Consider the following 26440-nt stretch of genomic DNA (forward strand, 5'->3'; position numbering starts at 1 on the left):
CAACTTGACAGGGAGCATCTTTTCAGTGTGATTTATTCTGTAATATAGTACACTCCAGTGGCTGCCTTCCAAAAATGCTGTCATGAGTATCTGCTTATGAACAAAGCAGTCCCAAATCACTCAGCTTCATGACTCTGGCATTTCATTGAAAGATGAACACTGCTTTGGCTGTGGCGCAGATGCCAGCCTTTAGAACAGAGTCTCTGAAAGCATGAAGGACAAGTTACATCTTTCTGTAGCAGCTCTTACTGTGTCAGAGGTCCACATTAAGCATCTTAAACATTGTTGTAGTCGTCAAAAACGAGTTTGATATGTCATGGAGTGTGAAATGACATGGTATAACACTGCTACTTTTATTCGTTAAAATTAAATTCGGCTAACTTCTGTCAGAGGTGCAGTCTCCAGTCTCTGATTCAAACCTTTCACAAATTTTCACAATCATAGGAAGGACATAGACTGTGTAATTTAGGCAACATGCAAACTAGGTCTCTAAACCTCATTTCTAACCTCTGGGAAGTTGTAGAAGTCTCTGGAGTTTCCAGAAAATTCCTCCACAGCCAGGCTCTGATTTGTAGTGAGTTTTCTCTTCCACTCAGATAGGGAAGAGCAAGAATGTTACTGTTTGTCCCTGCTTGGAGGAGTGATTGAAAACATTTCCTTGGACAGTGTGAGGAGAAAGGCAGAGGGATAAAAGATTTGACTGATGTAGGTCTCTGCAGGCACGAGGGCAGAGGCAGTAAGATAAATGGGGTTTTCCTGTTTCAGAGATGTTCAGCTGGAGCACATGCATTTTACTGTAACTGGAACCTGTTCCAAGGGAAAGGGACATAGCATACAGGACTTCACTGGAGCTGGTAGTTAAGTGTCCAGCCAGTGTTTCCAAGCCTGAGACGTAGAAATGTGCAAATAATTCTGTGAATTATGCTGAATGCACCCTTTAAATTATGGACCTGATGCTGAGGTGATGGTCTTGCGTAAGTGTCTTTGGCATTGTGTCTTCAGACGGATCACAGAGATGGCAAGTTAGAATGCACAGATGTGAGAAATTATTCAGGCCCAGGAAGTGAGACCATATGCTCACTTCTGGAAGATCAGTAACTTGCTGTACTGCTATGGACTTTTGTTGAGAGTTTTCTTGATTAAGAAGGAAAACAAATAGCTTCAAGCTGGAAGTTTCTGACTGAATTCAATATAAGGATTAATGATTATCTCTGATCATTGGTGGCTAGATTTCTGCTTTAGAACAGGGGGTTTTGACGTTCATGTAGTCGCAAAGATAGCTGTAGGGTAATAAGCCTCTGTGTTAAGCCATTTCCAGTGATGGAATAATGTATATATTTGGCTTGAGATTCTAAAAGGTTTTAAATGCATGTATAACTTTTTTTTTTCATGAGTGTTCTTCAACAGGTAACATGCAAAAATAAAATATTTGGAGTTTCCCTTCAGAGATTAGTAAAGTAGGTAACATCATACTGTGCTAACCTGTGTGCAGGTAGGATGCTAGGGAGTTACAGTTTTCTGTGAAAAGCACAAATGGGTCCTGTAGAAATTTATGCTTCCAGGAATAACAGCACAATGTACCTTAGGTTCAGGGAAGTAACATGCTTAGGTCAGTGAAGACATCCAGGTTGGTCTTAAAACTACATTAAAAGGAAAGCAATGAAAGTTTGCAGGTCAAAAAAAGAAGTTAAAGTGGTCAACATCTCTCAGAATGGAGCTCTTGGGTCTATACATTCTCTCCTCTTTGAGATAGCTGGGAAGTAAAGGGGATAATAGAGGGCTGGACTAACAGTAATGAGCAAGCAGATGAGAGAAACCAGAGTAGAAGGAGAATGTAGATGAGACAGAGTAGAAGAAAAGATGAGAGAAAACAGATGGAAGCCAAAAAGCCAATGAAGTGAGAGAGACAAGACTACAATGATTTACACAAGACATGGTGGAACTCCTCTGGATAAAACACTGAAAGAAACTTATAGCCTCAATCCAACTCTGGAATTAAAAAAAAAAAAACCAAAAAAAACCCCAAAAACCCAAACACTTTTAACAGGATTTTAAATGGATTAAGGCAGAACTTTTTGAATCTTTTCATCCTGGCATTAGAAACAGAGATTCTATAACAGGATGTTCTGATAGTGTTGGTCACCTTGCATAGATTAGATTGAAATAAACATAAAAAATTTTCATGTTTATTTGAATCAAACTTCAAATCCTGTGAGACCTATTCTTTGCTAATATATATTTCCTTTTAAAGCTGTAAAGAGCCTACAATTGAATCTATATTAAGTACGCACGTATAACATGAATTGATAACAAGAATGCATGTAAAACAAGTTAAACAAAAGCCAAAGCTGGAACAATTTTTTCCTCCAATTAGCATGATCTAATAATATTCTTTATTCCGTCAATAGTAAATCATTATTTACAATTATTTGGGATTGCGAATTAAAAAAAAAAATTCTAATTGGATTTTTTAACTTATGGAAGGAGAATGTAGGGAGTGTTCAAGGGAGCACAAGTCTGAAGAAATTGCTTATCAGGCTTTTGATTCATTTGCATTTAGAAACAGAGCCAAATTGGAAGTTGCATGTGTACCCTGTAGCTGTTGAAATAACAGTGGTTTTCAATTCTAAGTACTTTTTAACTGTACAGTATCTGCATGAATTATAGAAATATTGAGTATTCTAGAATTGCTGCAGCTTCTTTAAACATTCTTGAGCTGTATTAATCAATAGTTAGCAATCCTGCTAAAAGGAGATCTTAGATTATGAGCTAGAGTGCTTCTAATTTGTTGGTTTAGTCACAGCTTTTTTTTTTTTTCATGATCAGACTAAGATTCTTCTTTGGTGATTCAATGAAATTTAAAGAGAATGGAGTACAGCCAGAGGGAGATGAATGTATCAGCCTTGGCAAGATGAGCTTATTTTTAAGCACTCTTTTATCTTTGATACTCCTCATCTCTATCATTTCTTTTCTTGGTGAAGAAAGCACTGCAACGAGGTGAGGGGAAAGCTGTCTTACTTTTTATTGTAGCAAGTAAGATTTACCAGTTCTCATTCCACAGTCAAGTCCCTTCAAAGATAACTATTTCCTTCCTGACTGGGTTTTCACTTGGACTGACAGATTGCCAGTGTTCCCAGTGTCAGAGCCCCAACTGATGTTTGAGGTTGGAATTAATTTTAAAGATTTCCAATTAAAAGCTCAAATTTTTTAGAATTCAAGGTATAAAATAAAGAAATTTTTCAAAATTTAACAGCTATGACATGAAATTTAAAATTATATTTTTACTACTTCAGTATATTTTTGAATCTAACTTGGGTAAATAATATAAAAAATACAAATTATTTATTTGTATTTGGTGTTAGAGGGAACTCATTGAAAAACTGCTTGACTAATAGTGTCTGCCAAGTGTGCAGAGCTGGATAAAAAATAAAGGAAAAACACATGAAGTATCCAATAAGTGAAAAAAAATAATTAAACTTTAGATATTATCTGATTGATCTTATGAATTCAAAAAAAGTCAGAAAGTGTTGAAATTAGGACTGCATCTTGGGTAATTATATATACAGCTGTTCTGTACATTCCCTTGACATTATACTAACTTAGGATTCTCTTTTTTCTTCCAAAGACTGAACCATCTTACAACAACCCAGTACAAAATTTACAGATTTTAATAAGTAATTTTTTCCTTAGCTGTTCATGCTGAAGGGCTGACAGATTCTTTTTGCTTGGGTGCCAAGAGTCTTCTAACCTTTCTTGAGCAGGTCACAACTTAAAAATCTACTGGATCACCTCCCATATATTAGCAATGATAAAAACTTCCTCCTATTCACTGTAATTGCAAAACCTCCCTATGACAGGTTTGGCAACTTCATGTTGGAAAGGTTATTTTAATGGAGAGTAGATGAGAATAGTATGCCAAATTTCTCAGCTGGTGTAAAATTCCATGTATTTAAATCTATATTGGCAAATAGAATTGAGGAACCCACTGCCAAAAGGTTATTGTGCAGTGTTTTGGAGACTGCTGGTAATCCAAAGGTAGCAGCATGAAAAGTGCTGCTTTTAGCTAGTCCCTTGAACAGTTTACAAAATCTGTTGGCATTTTCAAGTAAAGAAATGACAAACGTAATTTCATAAAGTAATGGTAACTTAATTGCAGTAACTACACTAAAGCTGACTAAAGTCAGATCCTTAGGCGAGAAATGAAGTCCTGACGGGATTTCTGAAATACTTGGAAAATTAATATTTTATTAAATACATTTTGGCCTCAGTAAGAGGTTCAGTATTTGGACAGAGTGAAGAATTTGAATTACATGATACCTATATATTGTGTCATCCAGATATCAAATCTGGAAGAACTATTTTATTTTATTTTTAAATGAGGTTGATTTGAATGTATATTTTACTTACATTTATTTCAATGTTTCCTGAAACTTGACAATTATTTTACTGAAGTTTCCAGTCTAAGTTATTATATTATTTTGATTTTCACTCTGAGAGAGAAGTTCAACAAAAATAAATCTAGAACTGGAAATCATGCTTAGGGATGTTTTTGTTGCTAGTTCCAACACTGTAAATTGAGATAGACATTGAAAGAAAGAACTATGTGATTCAGTTCATTCTTACATTTTCTTGAAATTAGAATCAATCTCAGTTTCCAAGACAGCTGACTATATGAGGATGGACCAGCCAATAATGAGAAACAGCTTTCTTTTTTATTGCTGTAGCATATGGTAGAAAAAGTCTTTTTTGTTTCGTGCTGTTGAGGAGATGATCCAATTTATCACTCCAAGGAGGATCCAAAAATTATTAAAGGAGGTGTGAGCATTTCAGTTTTTCAAAAGAAGGATGGGGGCATAATCTCACTGGGGAAAGGCAAATTCAGAAATGTCAAAATGTAATTTTTAGATGCTTTTCAGTTAAATCCCAAACTTCACCTTGATTTTTTTTTCCTCAGTCCTTCTTCAGAGGTGCTGAGAACATGAAGAGTTGGCGTGAGCGATTGTATTGGTGAATACAATGGAATAGCAATGTGTCAATATGACTCTCTTGGGCTGAGTGGGATTGCCCTTCTGCTGTAAAATGACAGATAAAAGGCTTCTTTCACATACACCACTGAAAGAGTTGTGATTGATCTAGGAGCACAAGACTCTACCATTCTTTTCCAGATGTCAAATAAAATCTATTAGGAGAAACGTTGCTTCCATGAAGTCAATGGAAGCCTAAGGAAAATATAAAATCACACTGCAATATACCTGCATTTTCATATTTTGTTTTTCAGTCTGAGATTCCAAATGCTTTGCTGTTCACTATTCCTTCCTTTCAAAAAAAAAAACAACCCAAAAATAGGACAGGGAAACAGGAGTCATGTTATTCCTGAACTCTGTGTTGTTGTGTGCAGTCCTTTTTTAGCGCTTTTTATTTTTCCTTTTTTCCATATCTTTTTTCCTCATTATGCCCATGAATGGAATATGTATCCCTTTTGTACTATTATTACTTGAGTTTCCCTGAAGCTGATACAGTATCTTCTGATCATCTTGAGTTTTGTTTCAGATGTTGTTTTAATCCAGATTCTTTTACTATTTTTGTATTTTATTAAACTGCTTATTTGTGACATTCCTTAATATTCAAAGTTCTTTGTACATGAAAATGCTTCCCTTTGAATTTTATGTATAAAAATATTTTTTATACTACTGAAACCAGAAAAAAAAATTCCTGTTGTCTTCAAGATGTCATATTTGGCTTCATATGTCCCTAAGCCTTAGCCCTCTCCAACCCTTTCTTTGCCTTCAGTCTTTAAGTTATAGGTGTTAACCCTCTTGCAGGAGAGTGTTTCTCATTTTAAAACAGCCTACCTGATGATACTCCCTGAAGAAGTCTGGTACTTTTATTTGTGAATTGAGTTCTTCCAGTCGCGTTCAATTCAGTTGATCTCTAAGTGCTGACATCCAATTTTCTCTCTCTTCAAAGTCTGTCAGATTTCCTCTGTTTTGTTGAGTAAAATGAGTGTAAAGGAAGAACAGGGATAGGGTAATATAAAAGAGACAGGATTCTTCCAAGCTACACAGAGCCAACACCAGATCATATTTCTAACCAAACAGTAGCTAAAACTGCACCAGAAAAAGTTGTAGTTTCTAACACCATGTGGTACCTTGGGATTAGTGCATTAGTGAGAGTGTTCCCCCTGGTCCCACAAATATCTCCTCACTTCCTCTCTGAGAATTTTCTGTGAGAGTGGGAGGAAAGAGGGAAGAGGAAAGGGCAGGGATTGAAAAGTGCTTTTCTGGGTTACCTTACATTATCTGTACATGTTTCTACTAAATCCTCAATAAAATTATATCAGTTTGGGTTCCATTAAGTGACATTCAATTTAGGTAAAGTGAGAAGACTTGAAGTTCTTGTTCTGTATAAGCCTTATTGTATGAGGGAAACTGTATTTTTGGCTATCAGAAAGGTCAGCTGGTCTGTTTAAATACACACTAGATGTATTGAGTTGGTCCAAATGAGTTTGACCAATGAGTTGGTCCAAAGTGGCCTCAGCTCCAGTGACCAGGCTCTGCCAAGCATGAAGCAAACAAATGTGCCTGTGTTTACTTGCACAGAAGTGGTGAATCCTGTTGCTGCCTGTAGCATCAATATCCTGCCTGTAATATCAATTGAGATCAAAGGCACTTCTTGTTGGTTAATTTGGTTTGGGTGTAAGACAATGTCTGCATGTTCCTTGTCTACCAAAGTATTGTTCTTCAGAAAAAAACAGGAAGAAATAACATATGCCTGCATCTTCCCTTCAGAACATCAGAAAAACACTAATCATATAAGCAATTTTCTGAATAGCATTACTTCAAAGGAAAAGTGACTATACAAGCTAAAATGGCAGTTGCTATCCAGAAAATTGTGAAATTCCTGTCTAAAGATAAGCCAGAAAACCAGAGAGAAAATACCATGAAGAGTGGTTATGAGTATATGAAAGAAGGTATGACAGACCAAGAAAGCATCTGTAAGAGATAATATGTAGAAACCTCTGAGAAAAAAGTTAGGAGAATTTTATATACTTCGTATTCACAACTGTGTTGATGAATACAGCATGTGGAAAATTATGGTTTTGCAAATGGCTATGACCTTGATAAATAATTTGATTTCATTTAAAAAGGAAAAAAAATCCCCTTCTGGGCAAAATGCAATTTTCAGAAATGAAGAAAATTTATAGGTAAAAGTGCTTTTTCCAAGGGATCTCTGTGTCTTTTATCCACTCAACTTGTTACTCCCATGAAAAACACAACCACTCCAATTCATCTCTCCAGGCATTTTAAAATCAGATTTACCTTACTTTCATCCCCACTTCTCACTTTTGCAAAAACTGAAAACTACTTTACACTTGTCAAGTAAAAATAATTTGTGGTGACATAAGCAGACTGTTGACTTTGCAAACTAAGCTGTTGTATAATCAATAAAGTAAATGTTAGGTAACATTTAATGTCTTCATTCCCGCTGTGTGTTGAAGTGTCTGCTGTATCCCCAATCTGAAAAGATTTTCTAAAGGCTTTTTCATAAACAGGCAAACTCATACTCTAGAGCCCTCTTCTTTTAATTTATTCAAAACCATTTCTTTTTTTCCCCAATTTCACCATTCCTGTGGAATATCAGTAAAATAGGTACTAGGCTTTCCTTTCTCATACTATTCTTAGAGAGCTAAGTAATTTTAAAAATTTCAAGTGCCCTAAAATACACTAAAATGTAGAATATGATCAAAATAATGTGCTTTTCTCTAGATGTAAGAAATTCCTTGGAGACTATGTCATGCTGTCATTTTTTTTGTGAATTCTGTAAATGCAACACATTGAGGCAAGTTTTTGCCTCTGTATTTAAGTATTTCTGATGCTCTAGCACTTACTTTTGTTTTCTTATGAACAATCTTATTACTATATAATAAGATTACTGGGAGCAGTGAACTGTTTTAGTAGTGTTATTTGTTTATTATGTTAACATTTTTGGCAAAGTCTTTTATAATAAAATACTGCTGAGACAAATTACTTAGTAAAAAGGCAAAACTGATACTTTGTTATTGGAAATACTGTAGTATTTTCTGCCTTGATAAGAATGTAATATGTTTTCTAAACAATTATACAAATTTTAAAACAGAGAAAATACCCCTAAATGTGATTATTATAATTATGAGTGAAAAGCTTCTAATTATTTACTTTATTTTTCTTCCATAAAATAGAGTAATGAGCATTGAATTGATTTTTCTGGTAGAAACATGTTACACCATGAAAGATAAATGATATCTTAATCAATATTTGGTGGTAAAATTTGGCAGTGTGTATGCATGTGTCAATACCATTTCCCATATAAGTTAGAATGTCTTTGGTAGAAAAATAATTTGCTTTAAATAGTGGAATTCCATAGTTACAGCATTTTGCTTTCTCAGTGTTGAAGTTACTATTTTAAGTTATTCTGTGTTTTATTTTGATTTCTGTCTTGAAAATTAAATCTTCACTTCCTCCCTCTCCTATATCATCTTTAGTTGTACAGCTCTTGGAAGCCACATCAGTCCTTTAACAAACTGGAATTTAGTAAATAAATTGTTCACAAGAATGGCATATTACCAACCAGTTTTATTTGAGATCTGAGAAATAACTAAAAGGTAAAAAACCAAATTTTTTTTCATCATGTAAGTGCTTCCACAAGAGTTTGAGAAGACAGAGGAATATTTAATAGAAAATGCAGATATTCTAAACTGTTTTTCAGGGTAAAAGGGTTCTGTGTCCTGCTGTTACTAGTATTATCTTGGCCTATATTTTCATAGAAGGCTTTACATTTGTATACTTTCCTTTGATGCTTGCAAACTTGCCTTTTAAGGTAACCTTTTCTTTAAAACCATACTCATTTGAGAGATGATTAGACCCATGATTTTTGAACAAGCTTCTTTACCATAATTTTTAGCCAATTCCATTACCTATTACCACTGCACTTTAAATTTCACTCCATTTTGAATATGGACGTGACTGTATATAGTACCTGTGTATATTCTTTTGCCTGTGTTTCAAGAAGTTGGATAATTTTACTTGACTATGCTATTAAATTTTAAGTGAATTCTGGAAAACACAAAGTAATACTTCTCATAGTTTTTCTGTATTAACTTTTCCTTATTTTGGTTCTTTTTATACTAGTTCAGAGACTCTGACTGAGGCATATTACAGATCAAATGTAGAAGAGTCCTTATAATTACATTGAAATCACCTTTGTAAATAATAAAAACAGAAGGATGAGCAGATATTTTAGACAATATTTCATATGCTTTTTGACTGGTTAAGGTCTTGCAGTTACAGCTGTAATAGAATTCAGGAAAGTTACATGAAGGATGCTAAAATAATTACTCTTTTAAAAAGGAACCCACAAATAATCGCCTTAGGCTCTGAAAAAGTCTTTAAAAGCAAAAAAAAAAAAAAAAGAAAATGCAAGAAAGCAAGCAAGAAAGAAAACAAACTGTTGGTACTTCTAAAACTTTTCATTTAGTGGCACTTAGATACTCTTACAATTATAATGTTTAAAATGGCTAGCTTTATAAATGGCCTTTAAATGGGGACATCCTTGGAAGACCTTGACCCTTTAAAAATTTTGGAATGTGATTAAGTTCAAAACCATGTGCCAATCCCAGTGACATGAACATGATTTGCAGTACTGAGGACTTCGTATTCATGTGGTACCTTTTGCCCCTTGAAGAAATAAAGAAAAATATATTTTGTATCTCCAGAAAGCAAGTAAGGTAACTATAAAATAACAGGAAGGGCAGGAATATTGACTGTTTTTAAAAAAGAAATAGAGAAGAAATGCAATTATTAAAAATATATAAAAAGAAAACCTAGAAGAATAAAAGAAAATACATGAAAATAAAGTCTGTAAAGATAAAACTTCTATAAAATATATGTCTTAGAAACTAATGCAGACAAAATTGGCAGAATTTAGGTATGCCTTGGAGGATAAATCCAGGACAAAGCTGATGATCAGGTGATAGTCATCAAGTAGTTTTGAGGGAATGTTCTCAAGTTTGGCCTTGATGAATTTGGGCTGACAGCAGAACTGGCAGAAAGGAATCTCGTGAAAGTAAACCAAAATTTTAGTGAGAGACACATATTATAAACTCGATGCAGAAAAAAGTATTATCTGTGAGTCATACAAAAATTCTATGTAGCTTTCTTTGAGAAGAGACATTACTTGATACTGTGTTACATTAAAACATATGTGCAAACAATACATAAAAATAATAAATACCTTAAGTTCCACATACCTATAGGGACAATCCTTTCAAAACTTTCTGGTCTGTTTTTACCAGGGAACATTAAACAATGTACTTTACCTTGTGTAAATTTAAGGTAGGCCAACATAGTGATTGTTTGGTACAGTATTTTATTGTCATGATGTGAAACTGAGAAACTGTAGGCAGACCTACATTCTTTCAAACAACAGACTGGGTCTCCATGTGGTGGCTAAATCCCCACTATAATAGCACTAATGCATTATATATATGTATTTTCTTGCAAAATACAAGTCTGGTATAAGTGAACAAATAACAGTGCATTTATAGGTTTTTCTTTTCTCTGCTTGTTGAAGTTATGGACTTTAGAGTCCTCTGCATTTTCTCTCAAGGTTTTTCAAGAGTAAACTGGGTAATTTATTCAAGGCTTTTACCAGCTTTTAGTTTTAGCTGATTCATCTGTGATATGGGTGAAGAAATGCCTGCTTTAGAGGAGTATGCAATCAGAAATGGCTATACAGATTCATACCAGCTGAAGATATGAACCTTTCCATTTTTCAGTGTTCTCAAAGTACTTTGAGACCACTGGATGAAAACACTGGAGGATTTTAGAGAAAGAGCAAATAATTCATGTTACTAAGCCATTCCAATCTGCATGGATTATTTTTCTCAGTTACATAAATTATTGTCCTGGGCTGGTATTCCTGCTCGTTTCCTTTTTAAATTAACAACACAGCAAAAGAATTGTAGCTATTTGGATATAAGTTTAAGTTTAGCTTTCTTTGGAGATTTCCAGCTCTGTGTCGTGGTGCTTGGAGAGTCATTTCTTCATTGGGTACTTCTCTGCAATCTCCTCTGGGAGAACAAATGTTTGGTAGCATCCTAGCCATGTGCTTTGAAAGTACAAAAATAGAATAGAAGAATAAAAGAAAGAGAGTCCCTTGGCAGAATCGCTTTAATGTCTTGCATCTGATGTTCAGATTGGTGGGGAGGGGAGGATCACATGCCTGATGTTTTCTCTAGAACTACACTCAACTGGAAGCCATCCCTTGGCTTCTCTGCAGACAGCAGCATGCCCAAATGGAACATATTAATTCTTTGGGGAAATCTCCTTAGTCAGACAAAAAGAAATCTTTTCAGATTCCCAGATACATGCTCTGTTCCCAGTACCATCAGACTGAAAGAAGAATCTACATTATGTTGATCTGGAAGACACAGTTTCACTCTAACTGCAAGGTTTAGATAAATAACTTCTGTGATGCAGCTGCTCAAGCTTTCCGGTTTTGACATGTTTATTAATGAAAATGAATGAGAAAAGAAAGAAACAGTCAGCCAGGCAAGATGCCCCTGTAACGCTGCTGTCATCATTAGGTGAATATGGTATAGCAAATATTTATGCTTCTATATGATTCAGATCACAGAAAATAAATATCACTTTTATGTGTTTTATTTTCTTTGGAGAAGGAAATGGAGGAGAGAGTGAGTCATAGTGGAAGAATAAAATCTATTTCTTTTCTGACAAAAGCTGCTTGTTTTGTCAGAGAAGGATCCTAGCTTTAACTTCTGTTTGCTGATAAGCTCTGGAGCCTGACTGGCTTCAAAAGTAAGTGATGGCCTGCCAGTCCCCTGTCTGTACCTGTCTGGTGACCCATGGCCAGAAGCCAAATCATATTTCTTACTCCTGCTGGGCATATGATAGTCAGCGTTCCTAGCAGGATCTGAATGCAGGCTGCCAGTGCACCCTTGCAAGGATTTCTGGTGAGCAGAATTTTGACCCTTCGCACCGTAACGAATCCTGCCAGCTGCAGCCTGACTTCTGAGCACTGGGCTGGTCGGAGGAGTCTTGGAAGGTTAACATGAATATCTATTAGTGTATGACCAATGTTATTTGCGTGATTTATAAAAAAACAACACGTATTTCCTGTTATGGTCAGATTCAGAATGTTTTCTTCTTAGGCAGCTGAGAATGGAAGTTACATGGTTATAGGAGCTCCTGAAGGTAGTCAGTGGATGATTTCTCCTTTTTATTCCTTGCTGTGCCCTCCAGAGTGTAGAAGAGATAGAAAAGGTGCAAGATACAGGGTCTGATGATTCTCTGCTCCCAAGAGATAGTGAAGGATCAGGAACTGTCACTGCCTGTCCAAGCATCCTGAGGTAGGAAAAGATGGTTTACAAGGGAGAAGTGATATTCATGTTACTTTCTGTAGGCTTTCTTTACAATTACCAACCTCAAAACACTTGTTGCCTCTGCCCATGGCAGCGGGGGTGGGCTAGATAATCTTTTAAAAATCCCTTCCAACCCAAGCTATTCTATGGTTCTGTGAATTTCCTAAAGACAGATATTCATATGAGGGTGCTAAAGCCTGAGAGGTAACAAATGACAAAAGGTTTTATGTATGTCCTTGTGAAATTAAGACTGCATTTAAAAAGGTGTGTGTATATCATTCCTTATAGGACTTCATAAAATAGGAGAGTATCTGTCATTTTTGTGAAAGAATTTTCATGTGTGTTTTTTTCCCACAAAGCAGTTACTGCCAAGGCTAGACAAAAATTAGAGATGTCCTACCTACATAAACTCCAAACTAAAATGCTGTTTTCCCAATGACAAGTTGATCTTTTCTGAGCAGAGACATAGTAGAATTTATTCAAAAGATTAACCACCTAAATGACTGTAGATCAGTGTAGAAGCCTCGATTAGAGATTTAGGTCTATATAGTCTTTGCAATTGAGAGACTTGTGGCTGTCATCTTTTTGAAAGACCAAATAGTAGCCTTGGCTGCTGTAACAAAGACCAGGGACACTCTGAGATGTTTAAGAGAGTCAAGCTTGCTATCCCAGTAAAGAGATTATATTGATTTTTAGTTTTCCGTGATATCTTTCAGAAAGAAAAGTTCTTAGAAGTTCTTCAGTATTATATGAATAACTGTTTAAGATGGAGGAGCTCTGAAATTCCACTTGTCTCAGTACTTTGAAGGATGAAAAAGAAATTAACAACACAGGGCATTCAGGTTAGCTCTTCTGGTACATTGTATAAAGAGTAGTAGCAGCAAAGTTCTGTCTTAGTTTGTGAGACAATATTACAGCAAAAGTAGGACGTTATTTTTCTGGGGAAATGTAACAGACACTGTAAATTTTTACAAGAAAAAAATATTTCTTTCAGGAAAACCCTCTTAGCTGTTATTTTGGTAATGTGAATTCAGGTAATACTGAAAGCAGCAACAGAACACTGAATTCTAAATGCCACCTCCAGTTATTAGCACTATAGCCTTCTCCTTTCTTTAGCTGAGATTCCTATATATCATTTCTGTAGAGTTTTATGAATGTGCTACTATTTCCTGTTCAGCACTATTAAAGATGGTGTTAATAGCTATTCCTGGTTCTTTTTGTCGAAAGACTTTGCTTTCAGTATTTAATAATTTTCCTATTGCTACTCAGTATGGCTGGCAGTTTTAATGTCAGACATATTTATTTGACAAAAAAACATGAATAAACTGTGTCTAAACAATTTTTGCTGCTTCTATGAATGAGATTAAGGGTCAAAATCATTGTTTTGCCCCATTGTTATTAAAAAATGTGCTGACATATTTATGCTTTAGAGCAAGCTCTTGAAATGTGGTAGAAGTGTGGTAGATTTTCCCAATGTTCCAAATTATGACTCAAAAATTTCTTTGTGTGTTAGGCTGGTGAGGCTTGTTACTGCTCAGCAACTTGAGCTTGCAGAGCTTCTCAGCACTGAACACACTCTGTCGTCTGACTCCTGAGCTTAGTCTGTGCTGTACTCTGTGGTGCTGCCACTTTGTTTGCATGAAGAAATAAAAAGCAGAGCCTGACTTGAATTTGAGGAAATATGAATGGAGAGGAGGAGGGCAAAAAGCTCAAGTGGCTGCAGATAGGGAGGGTTCTTCATAAGATCCCTCCTTCTTTCAGTGTATAAGATGTATGGTGCTATGGGGACATATGAAGACTGTGTATCAGCCACATCTCATCAGTAATCAGGATCCAACATGCCACATGTGTTGCAGACGTGGGGAAGTTTGGGAAGTATGTGTTGCTTCAGACAATGAATTTGTAATTAGAGTATCAGAAGGTATGTACGTAAGACATGGTTTCATAGGAGACCTTTATTCCTGATATTCCCTAGCTTTGTGGAGATTAGCCTGCAAAAGCTCAGTCACTGTAATGTCTAATGTAAGTATTCATATGTGTACTTTTTGTGTTATAGAGTTCTACATTGTGGAACAATAGGGGAAAAAAAACCTAGAGAAGAAGTAATTGACCGCTTGCCTCCAGGCCATGGCAGCTCGAACCTGTGGCAAGCTTGGTGGATATTTGTTTTAGCTGTTATAAAAAAGTCCAAGAGATGGGGAGTCTCCAATTTTCTTAAAAATTTTATTTATATTACTATTTATTCTTACTATTTAAAAGCTTGTTCCAGTGTCTGAACTACAGGGTACAGAACAGGTTATTTCTTTCCTCTTGCAACAACTTACATATCTGTGCACTTTTATCATGTTTTTTCCCATGTTATGCAAATCAAATAATTATAATTATATTATTTATCCACTTAAATTATGTTTTTTAGAAGTTTTTTCTTTGCTTTTGATCTCTCCTGTTGGTCTAGGTCCTTCTTGAAGTGCAGTGCTCAATACTGGAATCCATATTTCAGCAGAGGCCTACTAATGACATGTAAAAAAATGAATATTTCACAACTTATATCACTTTTCCTGCAGATATTTGTGGTGCAATTTCATCAAAATCACCAAAAAAATTTTAGGCAGCTTCTATCCTTTTTTTAATGTAAAACTGTATTCCATGAAATGCTGTATGCCTTGACAAAGACATTTTGCTTCATGTGAATTCTCTTTCTTTATGATTAACAAGTAAAAGGAACATTTTCCTAATATTAAATTTACCTTTGAGGAAAACAAAACAAAATAAAATTAATAATGCATAGATCAAAAATAAAACTAAAGAAGAACCCAGAGAATTGTTAATATCATTAACGTGTCTCTTTCTTCCGCAGAAAACCTGAACCTTTCAACAAAAATATGATTTATTTGGACTAAGTTGTTTATCAAATAAATTAATAAACATTGAAGTTAAACAAATAGCATTACACATGCACAAAATTCATCTTTGCATTCTGACCAGTGTAGACCAATTTTGATTTTCTAGAGTTGATTTGTCTGTGATAGAACATTCGTACATGTATTTGCCTTTTAATGTTAGCCATGTTCCCCTGACTTAGCACAGCCATTACAGGCCCAGTGTTTGTCAAACCAGTGCAAAAGCCATCCTTGCTCCTTCCCTTTGGAGTCAGCCTGAAAGAACACATATTCAAGTGCAGAACACAGGGGCTTATCTTCTCCTTCAATACATCTTTTGTGCTTTGAGATTGGAGAAGGGCAAAATCAAAGCAATAAAATATCCACACATGAGTTTGTCAAGGAAGGGGTTAAAAAAGTGGAATCTTTGTGACTGTAAAGGGCTGAATTATCTTCCTGACACCAGCAGGGGTTGCTGTCACTAGTTTGTGGTTGTCACATTCCTGTTATGCTTGACCTTGGAAAGGCTTGACAACATAGTCTGGATTTGATTAAGGGAATTTCATGTTTTTCCTTTGCTAGAGTCACCCCCCACCTCGACAAACATTTAAAAATGTTAAGGAGTAAAAAAAAAAAGTTTGGAAAGCAAACATTTTCCCAAAAGAAATTTATAGTTCAAATTTACACCAAGTTCGCACTAACTGGAGCAGTCCGGGTTTCCAGTCAGGCTTTGAGAGCTCTCTGTAAACCATTAGTCACTTCCCTGGAAGAGGCAGCTTTTTATAGGCAGCAGGATAAAACAGACACAGATGTGCAAGTAATATTAGAGGCTTTCACATGTACCTGCCTTTTTTTCTCAGTCATAGGAAAGAAAAAAGAGTGATTATAGAAATAAATTGATTGTAGCCTTGGACTTGAACAGCTACTATGGTGATTGGTTTAATTAAAATAAAAGATCTTGTGTTGTGTTTTTTTCTGATTGTTACAGTTTATGTAATGAAGATGGAAGTTCTTTTAATTTTATAATATTGGGTTCTTTACATTCTACAGGACTGTGATTATGCCGGCTGCCAACGAGTTTGATCCAGAAATTGTCCTGGTGTCAGCAGGATTCGATGCTGTGGAAGGCCACGACCCTCCGCTGGGCGGGTACAAAGTCACAGCTAAATGTAGGTATTGCCATTAGCACGTGTTTCTGAGTTGGTGTTTTTTCTAATTAGCAACCTTATTACATAAGTGCAGTTCACACCCATGTTTCTGTTTTGTGAGACAGCTGTGTCACTGAGGGCAGGGACTGTCCAGCAGTTAATATCCAGAGATGCCTGGAGAGCTGCAGCGCTTGCCCAACTCATGGACAAGGTGGAAACAAAGATGTTAGAGTTTCTGGCTCACTCCTTTTGGCATTCAAGTCTTGACTTTTTAAAGTATTACTTTTCTGGCATTCAAATAACAATTTAGAGGTTTCATGCTTTTCAATGGGCCCCAATTTCCAAATGCTGGAGTAAGTTACTTCTCTTTAAATATATATTGGAGATTTTAGACTTTGGATGCCTAAATCCAATCTCATATTGCTCTTTTGTTATTGTAATCTTTTCAGCTCCATGGCATTAATCCGGAATTACATCAGTGTTTATGAAGGCCAAATTTTTCTAAAAGACTACTCTGTTGGGTCTCAATATTTGGATGTCCATTTCAGTCTTTCAAAATGTGTGCTTTTGGCAGAGATTTAATACTTTCTGAAAGACAGGTCTGCCTGACATATCTCATATATAGCACTCCAAAATCACTAGCTCTTACGAGACATTGTGGCCAAACTGTTTCTGAGCCTGGGATGTTAAGCAAGGCGGGGTGATGTATTAACTCTCTGTACAGTAATGTGCATTGTAACATTGCTGTATATGTTGCTTTACATGGGCCAACACAAAATGGTTTCCTAATGCAATGCTGTGAATAATTTTCTTCAGTATATCTACTTTTATTCAACATATTCAGTCTATAATATTGCTTCAGCAGTCATTAAATATGGACCTCTGCTGCTAATGGCAAATGCCTTAGCATTTGAGAAAAGTCTGGAGAAGTCAATGAGACCTAATGGCATTTAAAACACTGCATAAATGGACTCCAGTTAGAGGATTTTGTCCTTCTAACCTCTGCCTTTTGTTACAGATCAATAGACCAAAGCTGTTGTTTACCTCAGGAGGTTCAGGGCAGATAGACAGATAGATAGATAGATAGATAGATAGATAGATAGACAGATAGATAGACAGATAGATAATTTTAATTTCCTTTGCATGCTGAGCAGACTCCCCTGAATACCAGTGACAGTGATGGAGGAACAGAGTGACTGTCGATAGTGGTGTGTTGTGGAAAGGGAGAATACAGAGAGAAGTGCAAGGGTCTACCCAAAGACACTTACACAGGTGCTAATGCACAAATGGGCTGGAAATGGAATATCCCTCTGGCTGCAAGTAAGACATACTGAGTTTAGCACAGCTTTTCAGCTTGGTGCAGTGGTTACACTGGAGAGGAAAGAAACGTGTGCATGTTTGAGAGTCATTTCCCTGTGTATTATGATTTTTAGTAAAACGTTTTTCAAGAAGAGGTAAGAGATTTACTTGCTGGTTTTTTTCCATGTGTGGCTCCTGGTCAGAGGCACCATTCCATGAGATTGTGTGGGAGGAAGGTGAACTTTCAACTGGTACTAAATTAGATATTTTGTTGAGAACCATTGTATAGCTATCTGCATTTACCTGTTGAGAAGGTATTCTACATGTCCCTTAAGGATTTAAAATGCTTCAGCATGTGTAAGTTTCTGGCATAGCAGCTTCAACAACTTCACTAGAAATTGCAGCAAATAAAAACTGTCTGACATTAGAATTAGTGTTAATTTTCATTCATGAATTAATTAGTTAACTCTTCCTAATATTTTTTGAGAAATCTTGATACATTTTTTAATATAAGAGGCTGTACATCTACTTCTGCATATGTGTCTGTAAGCAAAAAAGGGGATTTTTTGCTTACAGACAAAAGAAAAGACCCAGTGTAGGTGGCTTTTGTTTAAATTAAGAGAAAAGCCAAGACAGACTCAGATAATGATCATGCACCTGAGGGATGAATAAAGACATATTTACAGAGCCAAAGGAATTTATTATTTCCCCAAAACAAAATTCTCCACATTCCACCATACTATTTTAGAACATAACATACTATATGTGGTATGTAGGAAAATGAACAGTCTATTAAAAAAAAAAATTAGGTCCACAGGAAAACTTTAATATTAGACACTCAAAAGAGATATTTGGGCAAAGTTTTAATATAATTGCTTTGTAATAATTAAAAATTATACACCAATAAGTAAATCTGAAGCTGTAAAGATTATTTATAAATCTTTAGCACTTTGTGTACACTTAATACATTGAATTTTCTGATTTCTATGATTTAATACAAGCTTTACAAATTAGGGAGAGACTGACATCAAAGGAGAGAAGATAGACCCTTAGCTACTAACCTTGCCCTTAAAGGCCATTTAGAAACCAGTAGATACTTGATAATGAATTATTTATGTCTTTCCCTCAGAGTACAATCTAAGAAAAAATTAAAATGTATTAACCAATCAGCTGTCCCAAGTTATAAACTAAAAATCACTGGATGAAGATAGCAGATTGAACTAATTACAGTCTTGGAGTAACCATATAGCAGGCAATTACATTCAGCAAAAAATTATCTGGTAAATCAGCACAGTTTGAGAAATGTAAGTTGAAATCTGCTTTAACCCAGCATTTTAATTTTTTTCTCTATTTTGTCATACAATCTTATTTTCTGAGGAATTGCCATTTCTGAATAGTAAAGAAACATGTCTGCAACAAAATAATCACATATATATTTATATATTTTCAGCTGATTTAAAATCTGTGAGTCTGTTGTGCATGTCAGGATTTCTCACAGTAAGGTGACTCTGAACTCCTCTAGAAGGCTGTAGAGTGGAATCTGGCCAGCTAACATCAGTGATCAGCTTGGAGATATCTCACTTCCTAATTTATCTCTACTTATTTCTACTTAATTAATGAAATCACTAATGGTCTTTTTCCCATTAAAAGAAAAAAAAAAAAGAGATAATGTTTAAAAAAAGATTGGAAGGGAAGTTTGAATCTTTCCTATCTCATTGAACTTTTTGAATTACTTTCCCAATTTTTTCAAAGTGATTTTGCAACGTATCCTCATCTGTAGGTTAGTTTTCACTAAACTAAGCAATATTTAACCAAGTTTTACCTGTCTGTGAAACAGATTTGTTTGGTGCAATGTAGAATTGAGAATGAACATTAAGTAAAACATTTGTTTCAACCCCAACTTTGAGGATTTCACAGGCACATTTTTCTTTATGTTAGCTCTTTGTGCCAATCTCTCTCTTAATGAAGTGCTATGATTTCAAAAGGTGCTTTTATAATACACCTACATACACATACACATACACATCTTGAAATATATACTCAACCCATGTGCATAAACTTTGTGATGGATTTTATATTATTTTAAGAACAAAAAGGGCTTCAAAGATTTGATATGACTGGTGGCATATGGCAGAACTTGTTGCTGCTGGGAAGTTCTTAGTCCTTTGGTACAAGCTACATTCCTAATATCTTAGTAAGGAAAGGCAAACTTTATTGACAGCACTGATGAAAGGCCACCTAGCATAATTAGAAACAGATACACTTTTGAATTCACAATTTCTTTCCCTGAAGAAAGTCTTCCCTCCCAAAAAGAGTTTGTGTCAAAAAAAAAGACTTTGTTTTTCCAAATAAAAACATATTGTCTGCTAAAAATATTATCTTTACTCACAAACACTGCCTTGCCTGTGGCATTATGCTATGGGAACTGCACCAAGTTTAACATCAAAAAGCAAAGAGAAGAAAGTGAAGCAAATGTCATGTTAAACTTCTCTGGTAGTCCTCTTGGCCCAAGGTCTTACATCAGTTAAAGGTGCCAACTTCTACTCAGGAGCTTCTCTAATATCTGGCATGTTCTGCCAGGAATATTCAGGCAACTTATCTCAAATTTTGCTTTCTGTGCTCTTTCTGTAATGACTCAAGTTTAATTTCATTAGCTGAAATAGAGGAGTACCTTTTGTAATGTTGAGTCCATCTTCAGTACTAGCATGGCTTCGTCCCTGTTGCTTGGGGAAGTGGTTCCCCAAGATGCAAGGTAGAGGTGGGTGCATCAGCTGGAACTCTCATCCACAGCCCTTATGCAGAGTAACTATTGAAGTCTTTGGGATCTCTTTGTTTGGATCATGGGCTGTAAAAGTCCTTTGGTTTTATTGTAATATATAATCAGGTGAGAGGAAAACACATCTCAGTTCCTGACTAGTCCTATGGTTTCTTTTTATTATTAGAAACTTATTTTTTTCAATAAGATAACATAAAATATTAGCACAATGTAACATGTATTATCAAAGCATATTTTTATCAAATTAACTTTTAGTGCTGGAGTAATAATATTTTATAATATTTGTAAATAATTATTACAAATTACATTAATTTGTAAATATTATTGTAAATAATATTTTATTTACAATAAAAAAATAAGAATAATAATGGTAGAAGAAATAATGGGAATAAAGGAATTTTATATTTAGAATAGTAAGGATATGCCTAAACAGTATGAACCTACTTTTTTCTGTTATCTTGATGATCCTTAGATGGAACTACTGAAGATAGCACTGAAACATTTTGTGCTTTATTTTACGGTTAATTTTTACATCATTGCTAAAGCATATAGTATTATCACACAATTTGAATTTTGTGTAGTGAACAAGTCTGAGGAAGAGCTCTCAGATCTGGTAATAAATTTGCAAGCTGTTAGATCTTGTAAGGGAACTGTTTTTAGATTTGGCTCTGCTGGCTGAAGATCTCCATGTTACATTATCCTGAGGTGAAGTACTTTGTTTTATAGAACATCCTTTAGAATGATGCTTGCACTAAAGCCACCGAGATCACTTTACATTCAAGTAAATATTCTACATAATTGCTCATTAAATCGTGACCATTCCATAAAAAGAATGAAGTAAATAGAGAAGTGTCAAGCAAGAATGAAGACCTTTTTCAAGGTACTTAACTTCCTGAAGCATTTTGAAGGGCTGTGATGATTTACTGGAGTTTCCTTGTTGTTTTACTCTCCTATTCCAAAGATGCTATTTGACACCACAGTGAAAAATAAAATCATCAATTAGCGGTAGGGAAGGATACCACTGTGGGCATTTAAAGAGTAAATTATATTTTGTCTGTTGGAATATTTGTCTTCTGTTAAACCAAATTTGTATTGAAAAGTTGATCCAGTGCCTGGAATATAACTGATTATATCTAAGCTGGTTTGCAGCTTCTAATGTTTTTATTTGAGAAAATTGTAATAACTCCCTTAACTTATCAAAAGCTGCATTATGCTGGAATACACTCCATTCAAGTGGGACCAGTGAAAAAAGTGCTGAAGTTATTAACAGTTTCCCTTGTCATGAGCCCAGGTTATTTCCAAAAGATATGTCAGTATAAGTGGTAGATATTAACGTATAAAATTTGACTGACTTACACGTTGCCAACATCTCTTCCATGAGGAATCTCTTCTCATGGCTGGAACTGATACTTTGCATAATACAAATAAGAGCAACCAGGTTGAACTTGGGGCCCTGTTGCTTTCCTGTTGCTTTGCCCTTCACATTTCAGTTCCAATTCCCACTGTGAGTAATGAGTTTTGATTAAAATGATCTCTGAATGTAACATAAAATGCTATAAAAGCTAAAATACCTAGCATTTTAGCACAAGCAAATTCAGAAGTAACGGGCACAGTTGTAATAAAGAGACAACTGAATGCTGAAACAAATGATCTAGCATGATTTACCAGCTGCCACTGGAAGGCTTTAAGGGAGACTTTCTAAATAACTAGATGGCATCCTTAAAATTAAGTATGCCACAGCACACTCAGACACCAGAAGCTTCATGCTGAAGTTTTTCTTCAATGACCAGTTTTTTCTTGAGCCTTCACAACTGTCCTACTGTATCTTGGAATTCTTCTGTTTCCCACTGTGTTTTGTGTATATTACATGGTTAGAAACGGACCAAAGGCTAATGCTAGAATTACATATCACTGAACTCAGATGCAGAACTGCTCAGGGTCGAAGCCTGGTGCTTCAGATATCTTACAGAGATAAAGTTTCCCATGTGCCAGCTTCAGTATTTCTAAAACATTCTATGTGGCTATTCTGAGTATTTCAAGAACTTAAAAGGCTATATATGTTCATTGTGTTTAGTTTGTTTGGGTTTTTTTTGTTTATTTTTTCCTGGAAGTACTTAGTTTCTAAAGGAGTCCCCAGATAATATTGTTACTCTACTGGAACTGGACAGCCTTGGAATGGCTGTGAGTGTTTTTGGGTAGAATGATTATACTGTCTTTGGGTAGGGACTTCACTTGCTTCTGACTGAAAGTCTTCTCTGACTCTTGACTCCATGAAAGACTTCTGACTGGGGCTACTGGGCCTAGTGTAATAGGTGTATGTTAAAGGAAGGCAGGAAAAGAAGCCCCTGCAAATTGACAGCTGACTAAAAAGAATAGTAGTAGCTTGGTAGCTGTTATAACACAGTTTGAATTTCTAAAAATAGCATTGCAGGCTTTTATAATGTCATGTCTAATCTCTTCACAAGTAAGAAAGTCTTTCTGGCTCAGCTATGAGAAGCTGTGGTCTTGGTAAGTCTGGCACTGACTGCCTCTGACTGCAGTTTCAGAGCTGGCATAGCTGCTCCAAGCAGCTCCTTGCCATACAAAAGGGTGGTTGCACACTGCTTACCCTTCTGACTTGTCCATTATTTACCTTTCACTGGTCCTGCTTCTTGTCAATCTCTCTGTAAACACATTGATCATTAACTCATCAACCCATCAGAAAACAAAGTCAAAAAAGTGACAAAAAAGACTTCTATTGGGCTGAAGCTGAATCAGGTTATGGAAGGACCAATGTGTGCCAGAGGCAGCAGAGAAAGGAAGAGATTGCATAGGATATTTTATGGTAGCAGTATTAAATTAATTAAATTAATTAGTTAAATTAATTAGTTAAATTACTTCAGTTGCCACAGCTGCCTTCTTTCTGAATTCTCCTGAGTTCAGAGATTTGATTTTTTTTTTTACATAATTTGGTTATCTTTGTGGTACTTGAGGTGATAGAATGATTATCCAGCAGAGTAGATTTTCAGCTTTTGTCTCAGAACTAACAGCATTGGAAATGGGTTGGAGCAATGATCATTGATACAGTTTTTCATTGGGGAGTGCTCTCATTGCTATCAGATATTTTCTTTCTGTCCCTTTTGTCTCTTGGAAGCTATATGATACCCAGTGACTGGCAGCAAGAAAATGTAGCATCAAGACTTTGCTTCCAGTTGTTCACTTCTGAAAGCAAAATTTGGGTTTTCTCTAGGGTGATTTCTTGAATACTAATGAAATGATTGTCTAGTATGATCCAAAAGACATCAAAATAGATGACAAATTAATTGGTGACCAACCCTTAGACATAATTATTTTCACAGGATTCTCTCTAAGAAGTAAAGCATTTTGGTTTCTTTATCCTTGTAGAGCACAGCAGTCATTTCTGTATCATATCCTATGGTTTGGACATGGCCATTGGATCTCCCAGCCTCCTAAAACAAATTATGTTTATTTACTCCTGCATTTTGTACTCCTTAAATGTGCTCTTGCAATACAGATATCAGTGATTTATTTGTCAGTGATGCCAGGATCTGGTACATTATTGGCTTGTACAGTACATTTACTTTTATAAATATGAAATGTAGAAAATTTCAGAAATCCTACTTTCTGAGGAAGAATAGTCTGTTGGCTCCTGTGGAAGAAAGACTGGAATTCACTGTATAAAATTAGTGTCCTCTCTAGGACACAGCATAAAAAAGGCAAATGCGAAGATATAAGAGGAGAAATCCTTTTCTCTTTTTTTATTATTTCATTTAAAGGAGGGATTAATGCTTGGAGAAATTCAGAAAAATTCTGATGTTTGGTTGAAGAGCCTGCTTTCACATACTTGAAGTAAGCATATGTCAATGGCTTCAAATATGGACTTGAGCCATGAGAAAACAGTGAATAATTGATGTCATTTACTGAGGCTAGGGAAATCCTTGTCTTCAGACTTTGGGGCACGCGTGTCTAACTGGACACATAAAACTCATCTGAAGGATTCAGAAGTCACAGTAGTGATTTTGTTATTGCCCAGTGTTTTCAATACTGTCTGCCTGACTGGTGTATCCTCCAGAATGGGTCTACCTAAGCAGAAAGTGAGTGAAATTAGAAATAAATAAGCATTGGTTTGACTTGCTTTTTCACTTTTACTTGGCCTTTCTTTCTGCAAATGAGCCAGGAGAGATTTCAGTTTCCATTCCCACTCCTGCCTCTCACAGAGAAGATCTGTCTGCTGGCTAGTTAACTAATTGGTACAAGTGAAAAACCACCTGTATTGCATGTTCAGTTATGCAGTGTCAATCCATCTGCAGAATGCATCAGGTGCCCGTTCCTTGATTTAGGGCAGTTGCTGGGGACAGGGCAGAGAATAGATTACAATAGAAAAAAAAGAGAATGTACAGAACCATTAAGAATTATTTTCCCTTTTTGGTCATCTTCCCTTATCTCTTCACCTACTTCTTGATGTTTTTTCTTTCACGCTACAGTAGGAATGTTGGGTAATGACAATAACTTATGTGAGAGATGCAAAAAAGGTAAAATTTGTCATACCTTCTCTCAGTTTTGAAATTATACTTTTGAAATCTTTTTTCCATATTGAAACAAAGAGGCTGTCATTTAGTAGAAGAAAGCAAAGAACAAAGTTTTTTTTAATTTTTTTTTTTTTATTTTTTGCTTAGGCAGTATTAATCATGTCAGATTACAGTTTAAATAGAGTAAATTAAATATAAGTTTTTAGGGTCATTTTGGAACTAATGGAGCTTGACACAGTGTTCAGCAACTTGCCTGTGCCTTTTGCAGGATTGGGTCCTGAGAGAACATTGTTGAAAGACATCTCCAAATGTCGATTTCTGCATAACAAAGTGTCTGATCTTTTTTAGCATCGTTGCATTGGGAATTAGTCTTGTCTTTGGGAATTTTTAGTCTTTAGTAGAAGAGCATGATTTATGTCTTAGAATTTAACCATTCTCTGTAATAAATAGAAATGTGCCACAAGTATTTACTTGGTTGCGCCATGGGAAAATTTTTAACATATTGTTCACAGCTACAAAATGCTATAAAAGAAGGCATGTAATTTGAAGACTGACTATCCTTTGTGATTTCTAACCAATAGATTGATTAATATCTTTAAAAAGAGACAGCAGCCAAAATGTTTACATCTCATTAGGCAGAGAAGAAGAGAGCACACACAATTTTGATTATGAGCTTGGATGGCTCATTTCTTTGGGCTTCACATCCCCACTACTTAAGGCAGACTGTAACTTTAAGATGTTATCTCTTGCCTGCACAAATAAACAGCCAGTTATGCTTTTTATGGCGGGTAGTTCTCAAACCAACAGGGGATTAAATGATATTAGCTGGAGTTTGTGGTTCCCTGCTGAACTATCACGGGCTCCATGGATTCCTCTCCTGAATATTTGACAGAGCAAACACCTCTTATCTGAGGTGATTTTCTCACACTGGCCTCTTGGCCGTGGACTTCAAAAGCTGATCACAGGGAGGGCTTGAGAGGCAATAACCCTTAATATAACAGTCTCTCCTGATAGGGATAGACAAGGTAAAGGTAAGGCGTCTCTGAAGTTTGCTCTTGTGTGTTTAGCCCCATGGGGTGATAAGGGGCCATCTGTTTTTTCAGTCTGCAAACTCATCTTTTTCACACTATCCCAGTACCAAGTACACTTTAGGTCTGACTGGTATCAGCACCAGCAATTCGTCAGTAATCTGAAGAGATTTTCTTGGTATTTTTAGCTTTGATCCCAGCAATTGTATTAGTTGCTGTTGTATTGTGGTTTTTTAACCAAGCAAATATATAAAACAAAATTTAAAACGTTATGTTCAAGGTACCATTATCACAAACAAAATAAGTTATTGAAATAGGTGTTACAAAATGTATGCTAATTACTTGCGGGTAAAGGGAAATTTT

At 35.6% G+C, this 26440-nt stretch overlaps 1 protein-coding gene across 5 annotated transcripts in view; it reads left to right on the forward strand.

Annotated features, from left to right (window-relative positions):
* Nucleotides 1-26440, forward strand: part of HDAC9 (histone deacetylase 9) — a 460460-nt gene that overhangs the window by 383208 nt on the left and 50812 nt on the right. For all 5 annotated transcript variants that reach the window (XM_058831729.1, XM_058831731.1, XM_058831732.1 and 2 more), the window contains one exon: nucleotides 16348-16466. In XM_058831729.1, the coding sequence (XP_058687712.1) occupies nucleotides 16348-16466 (119 nt within the window). The remainder of the gene's footprint in view (nucleotides 1-16347; nucleotides 16467-26440) is intronic.

The sequence above is a fragment of the Poecile atricapillus genome, chromosome 2 (assembly GCF_030490865.1).
Source record: "Poecile atricapillus isolate bPoeAtr1 chromosome 2, bPoeAtr1.hap1, whole genome shotgun sequence".
Taxonomy (NCBI): domain Eukaryota; kingdom Metazoa; phylum Chordata; class Aves; order Passeriformes; family Paridae; genus Poecile; species Poecile atricapillus.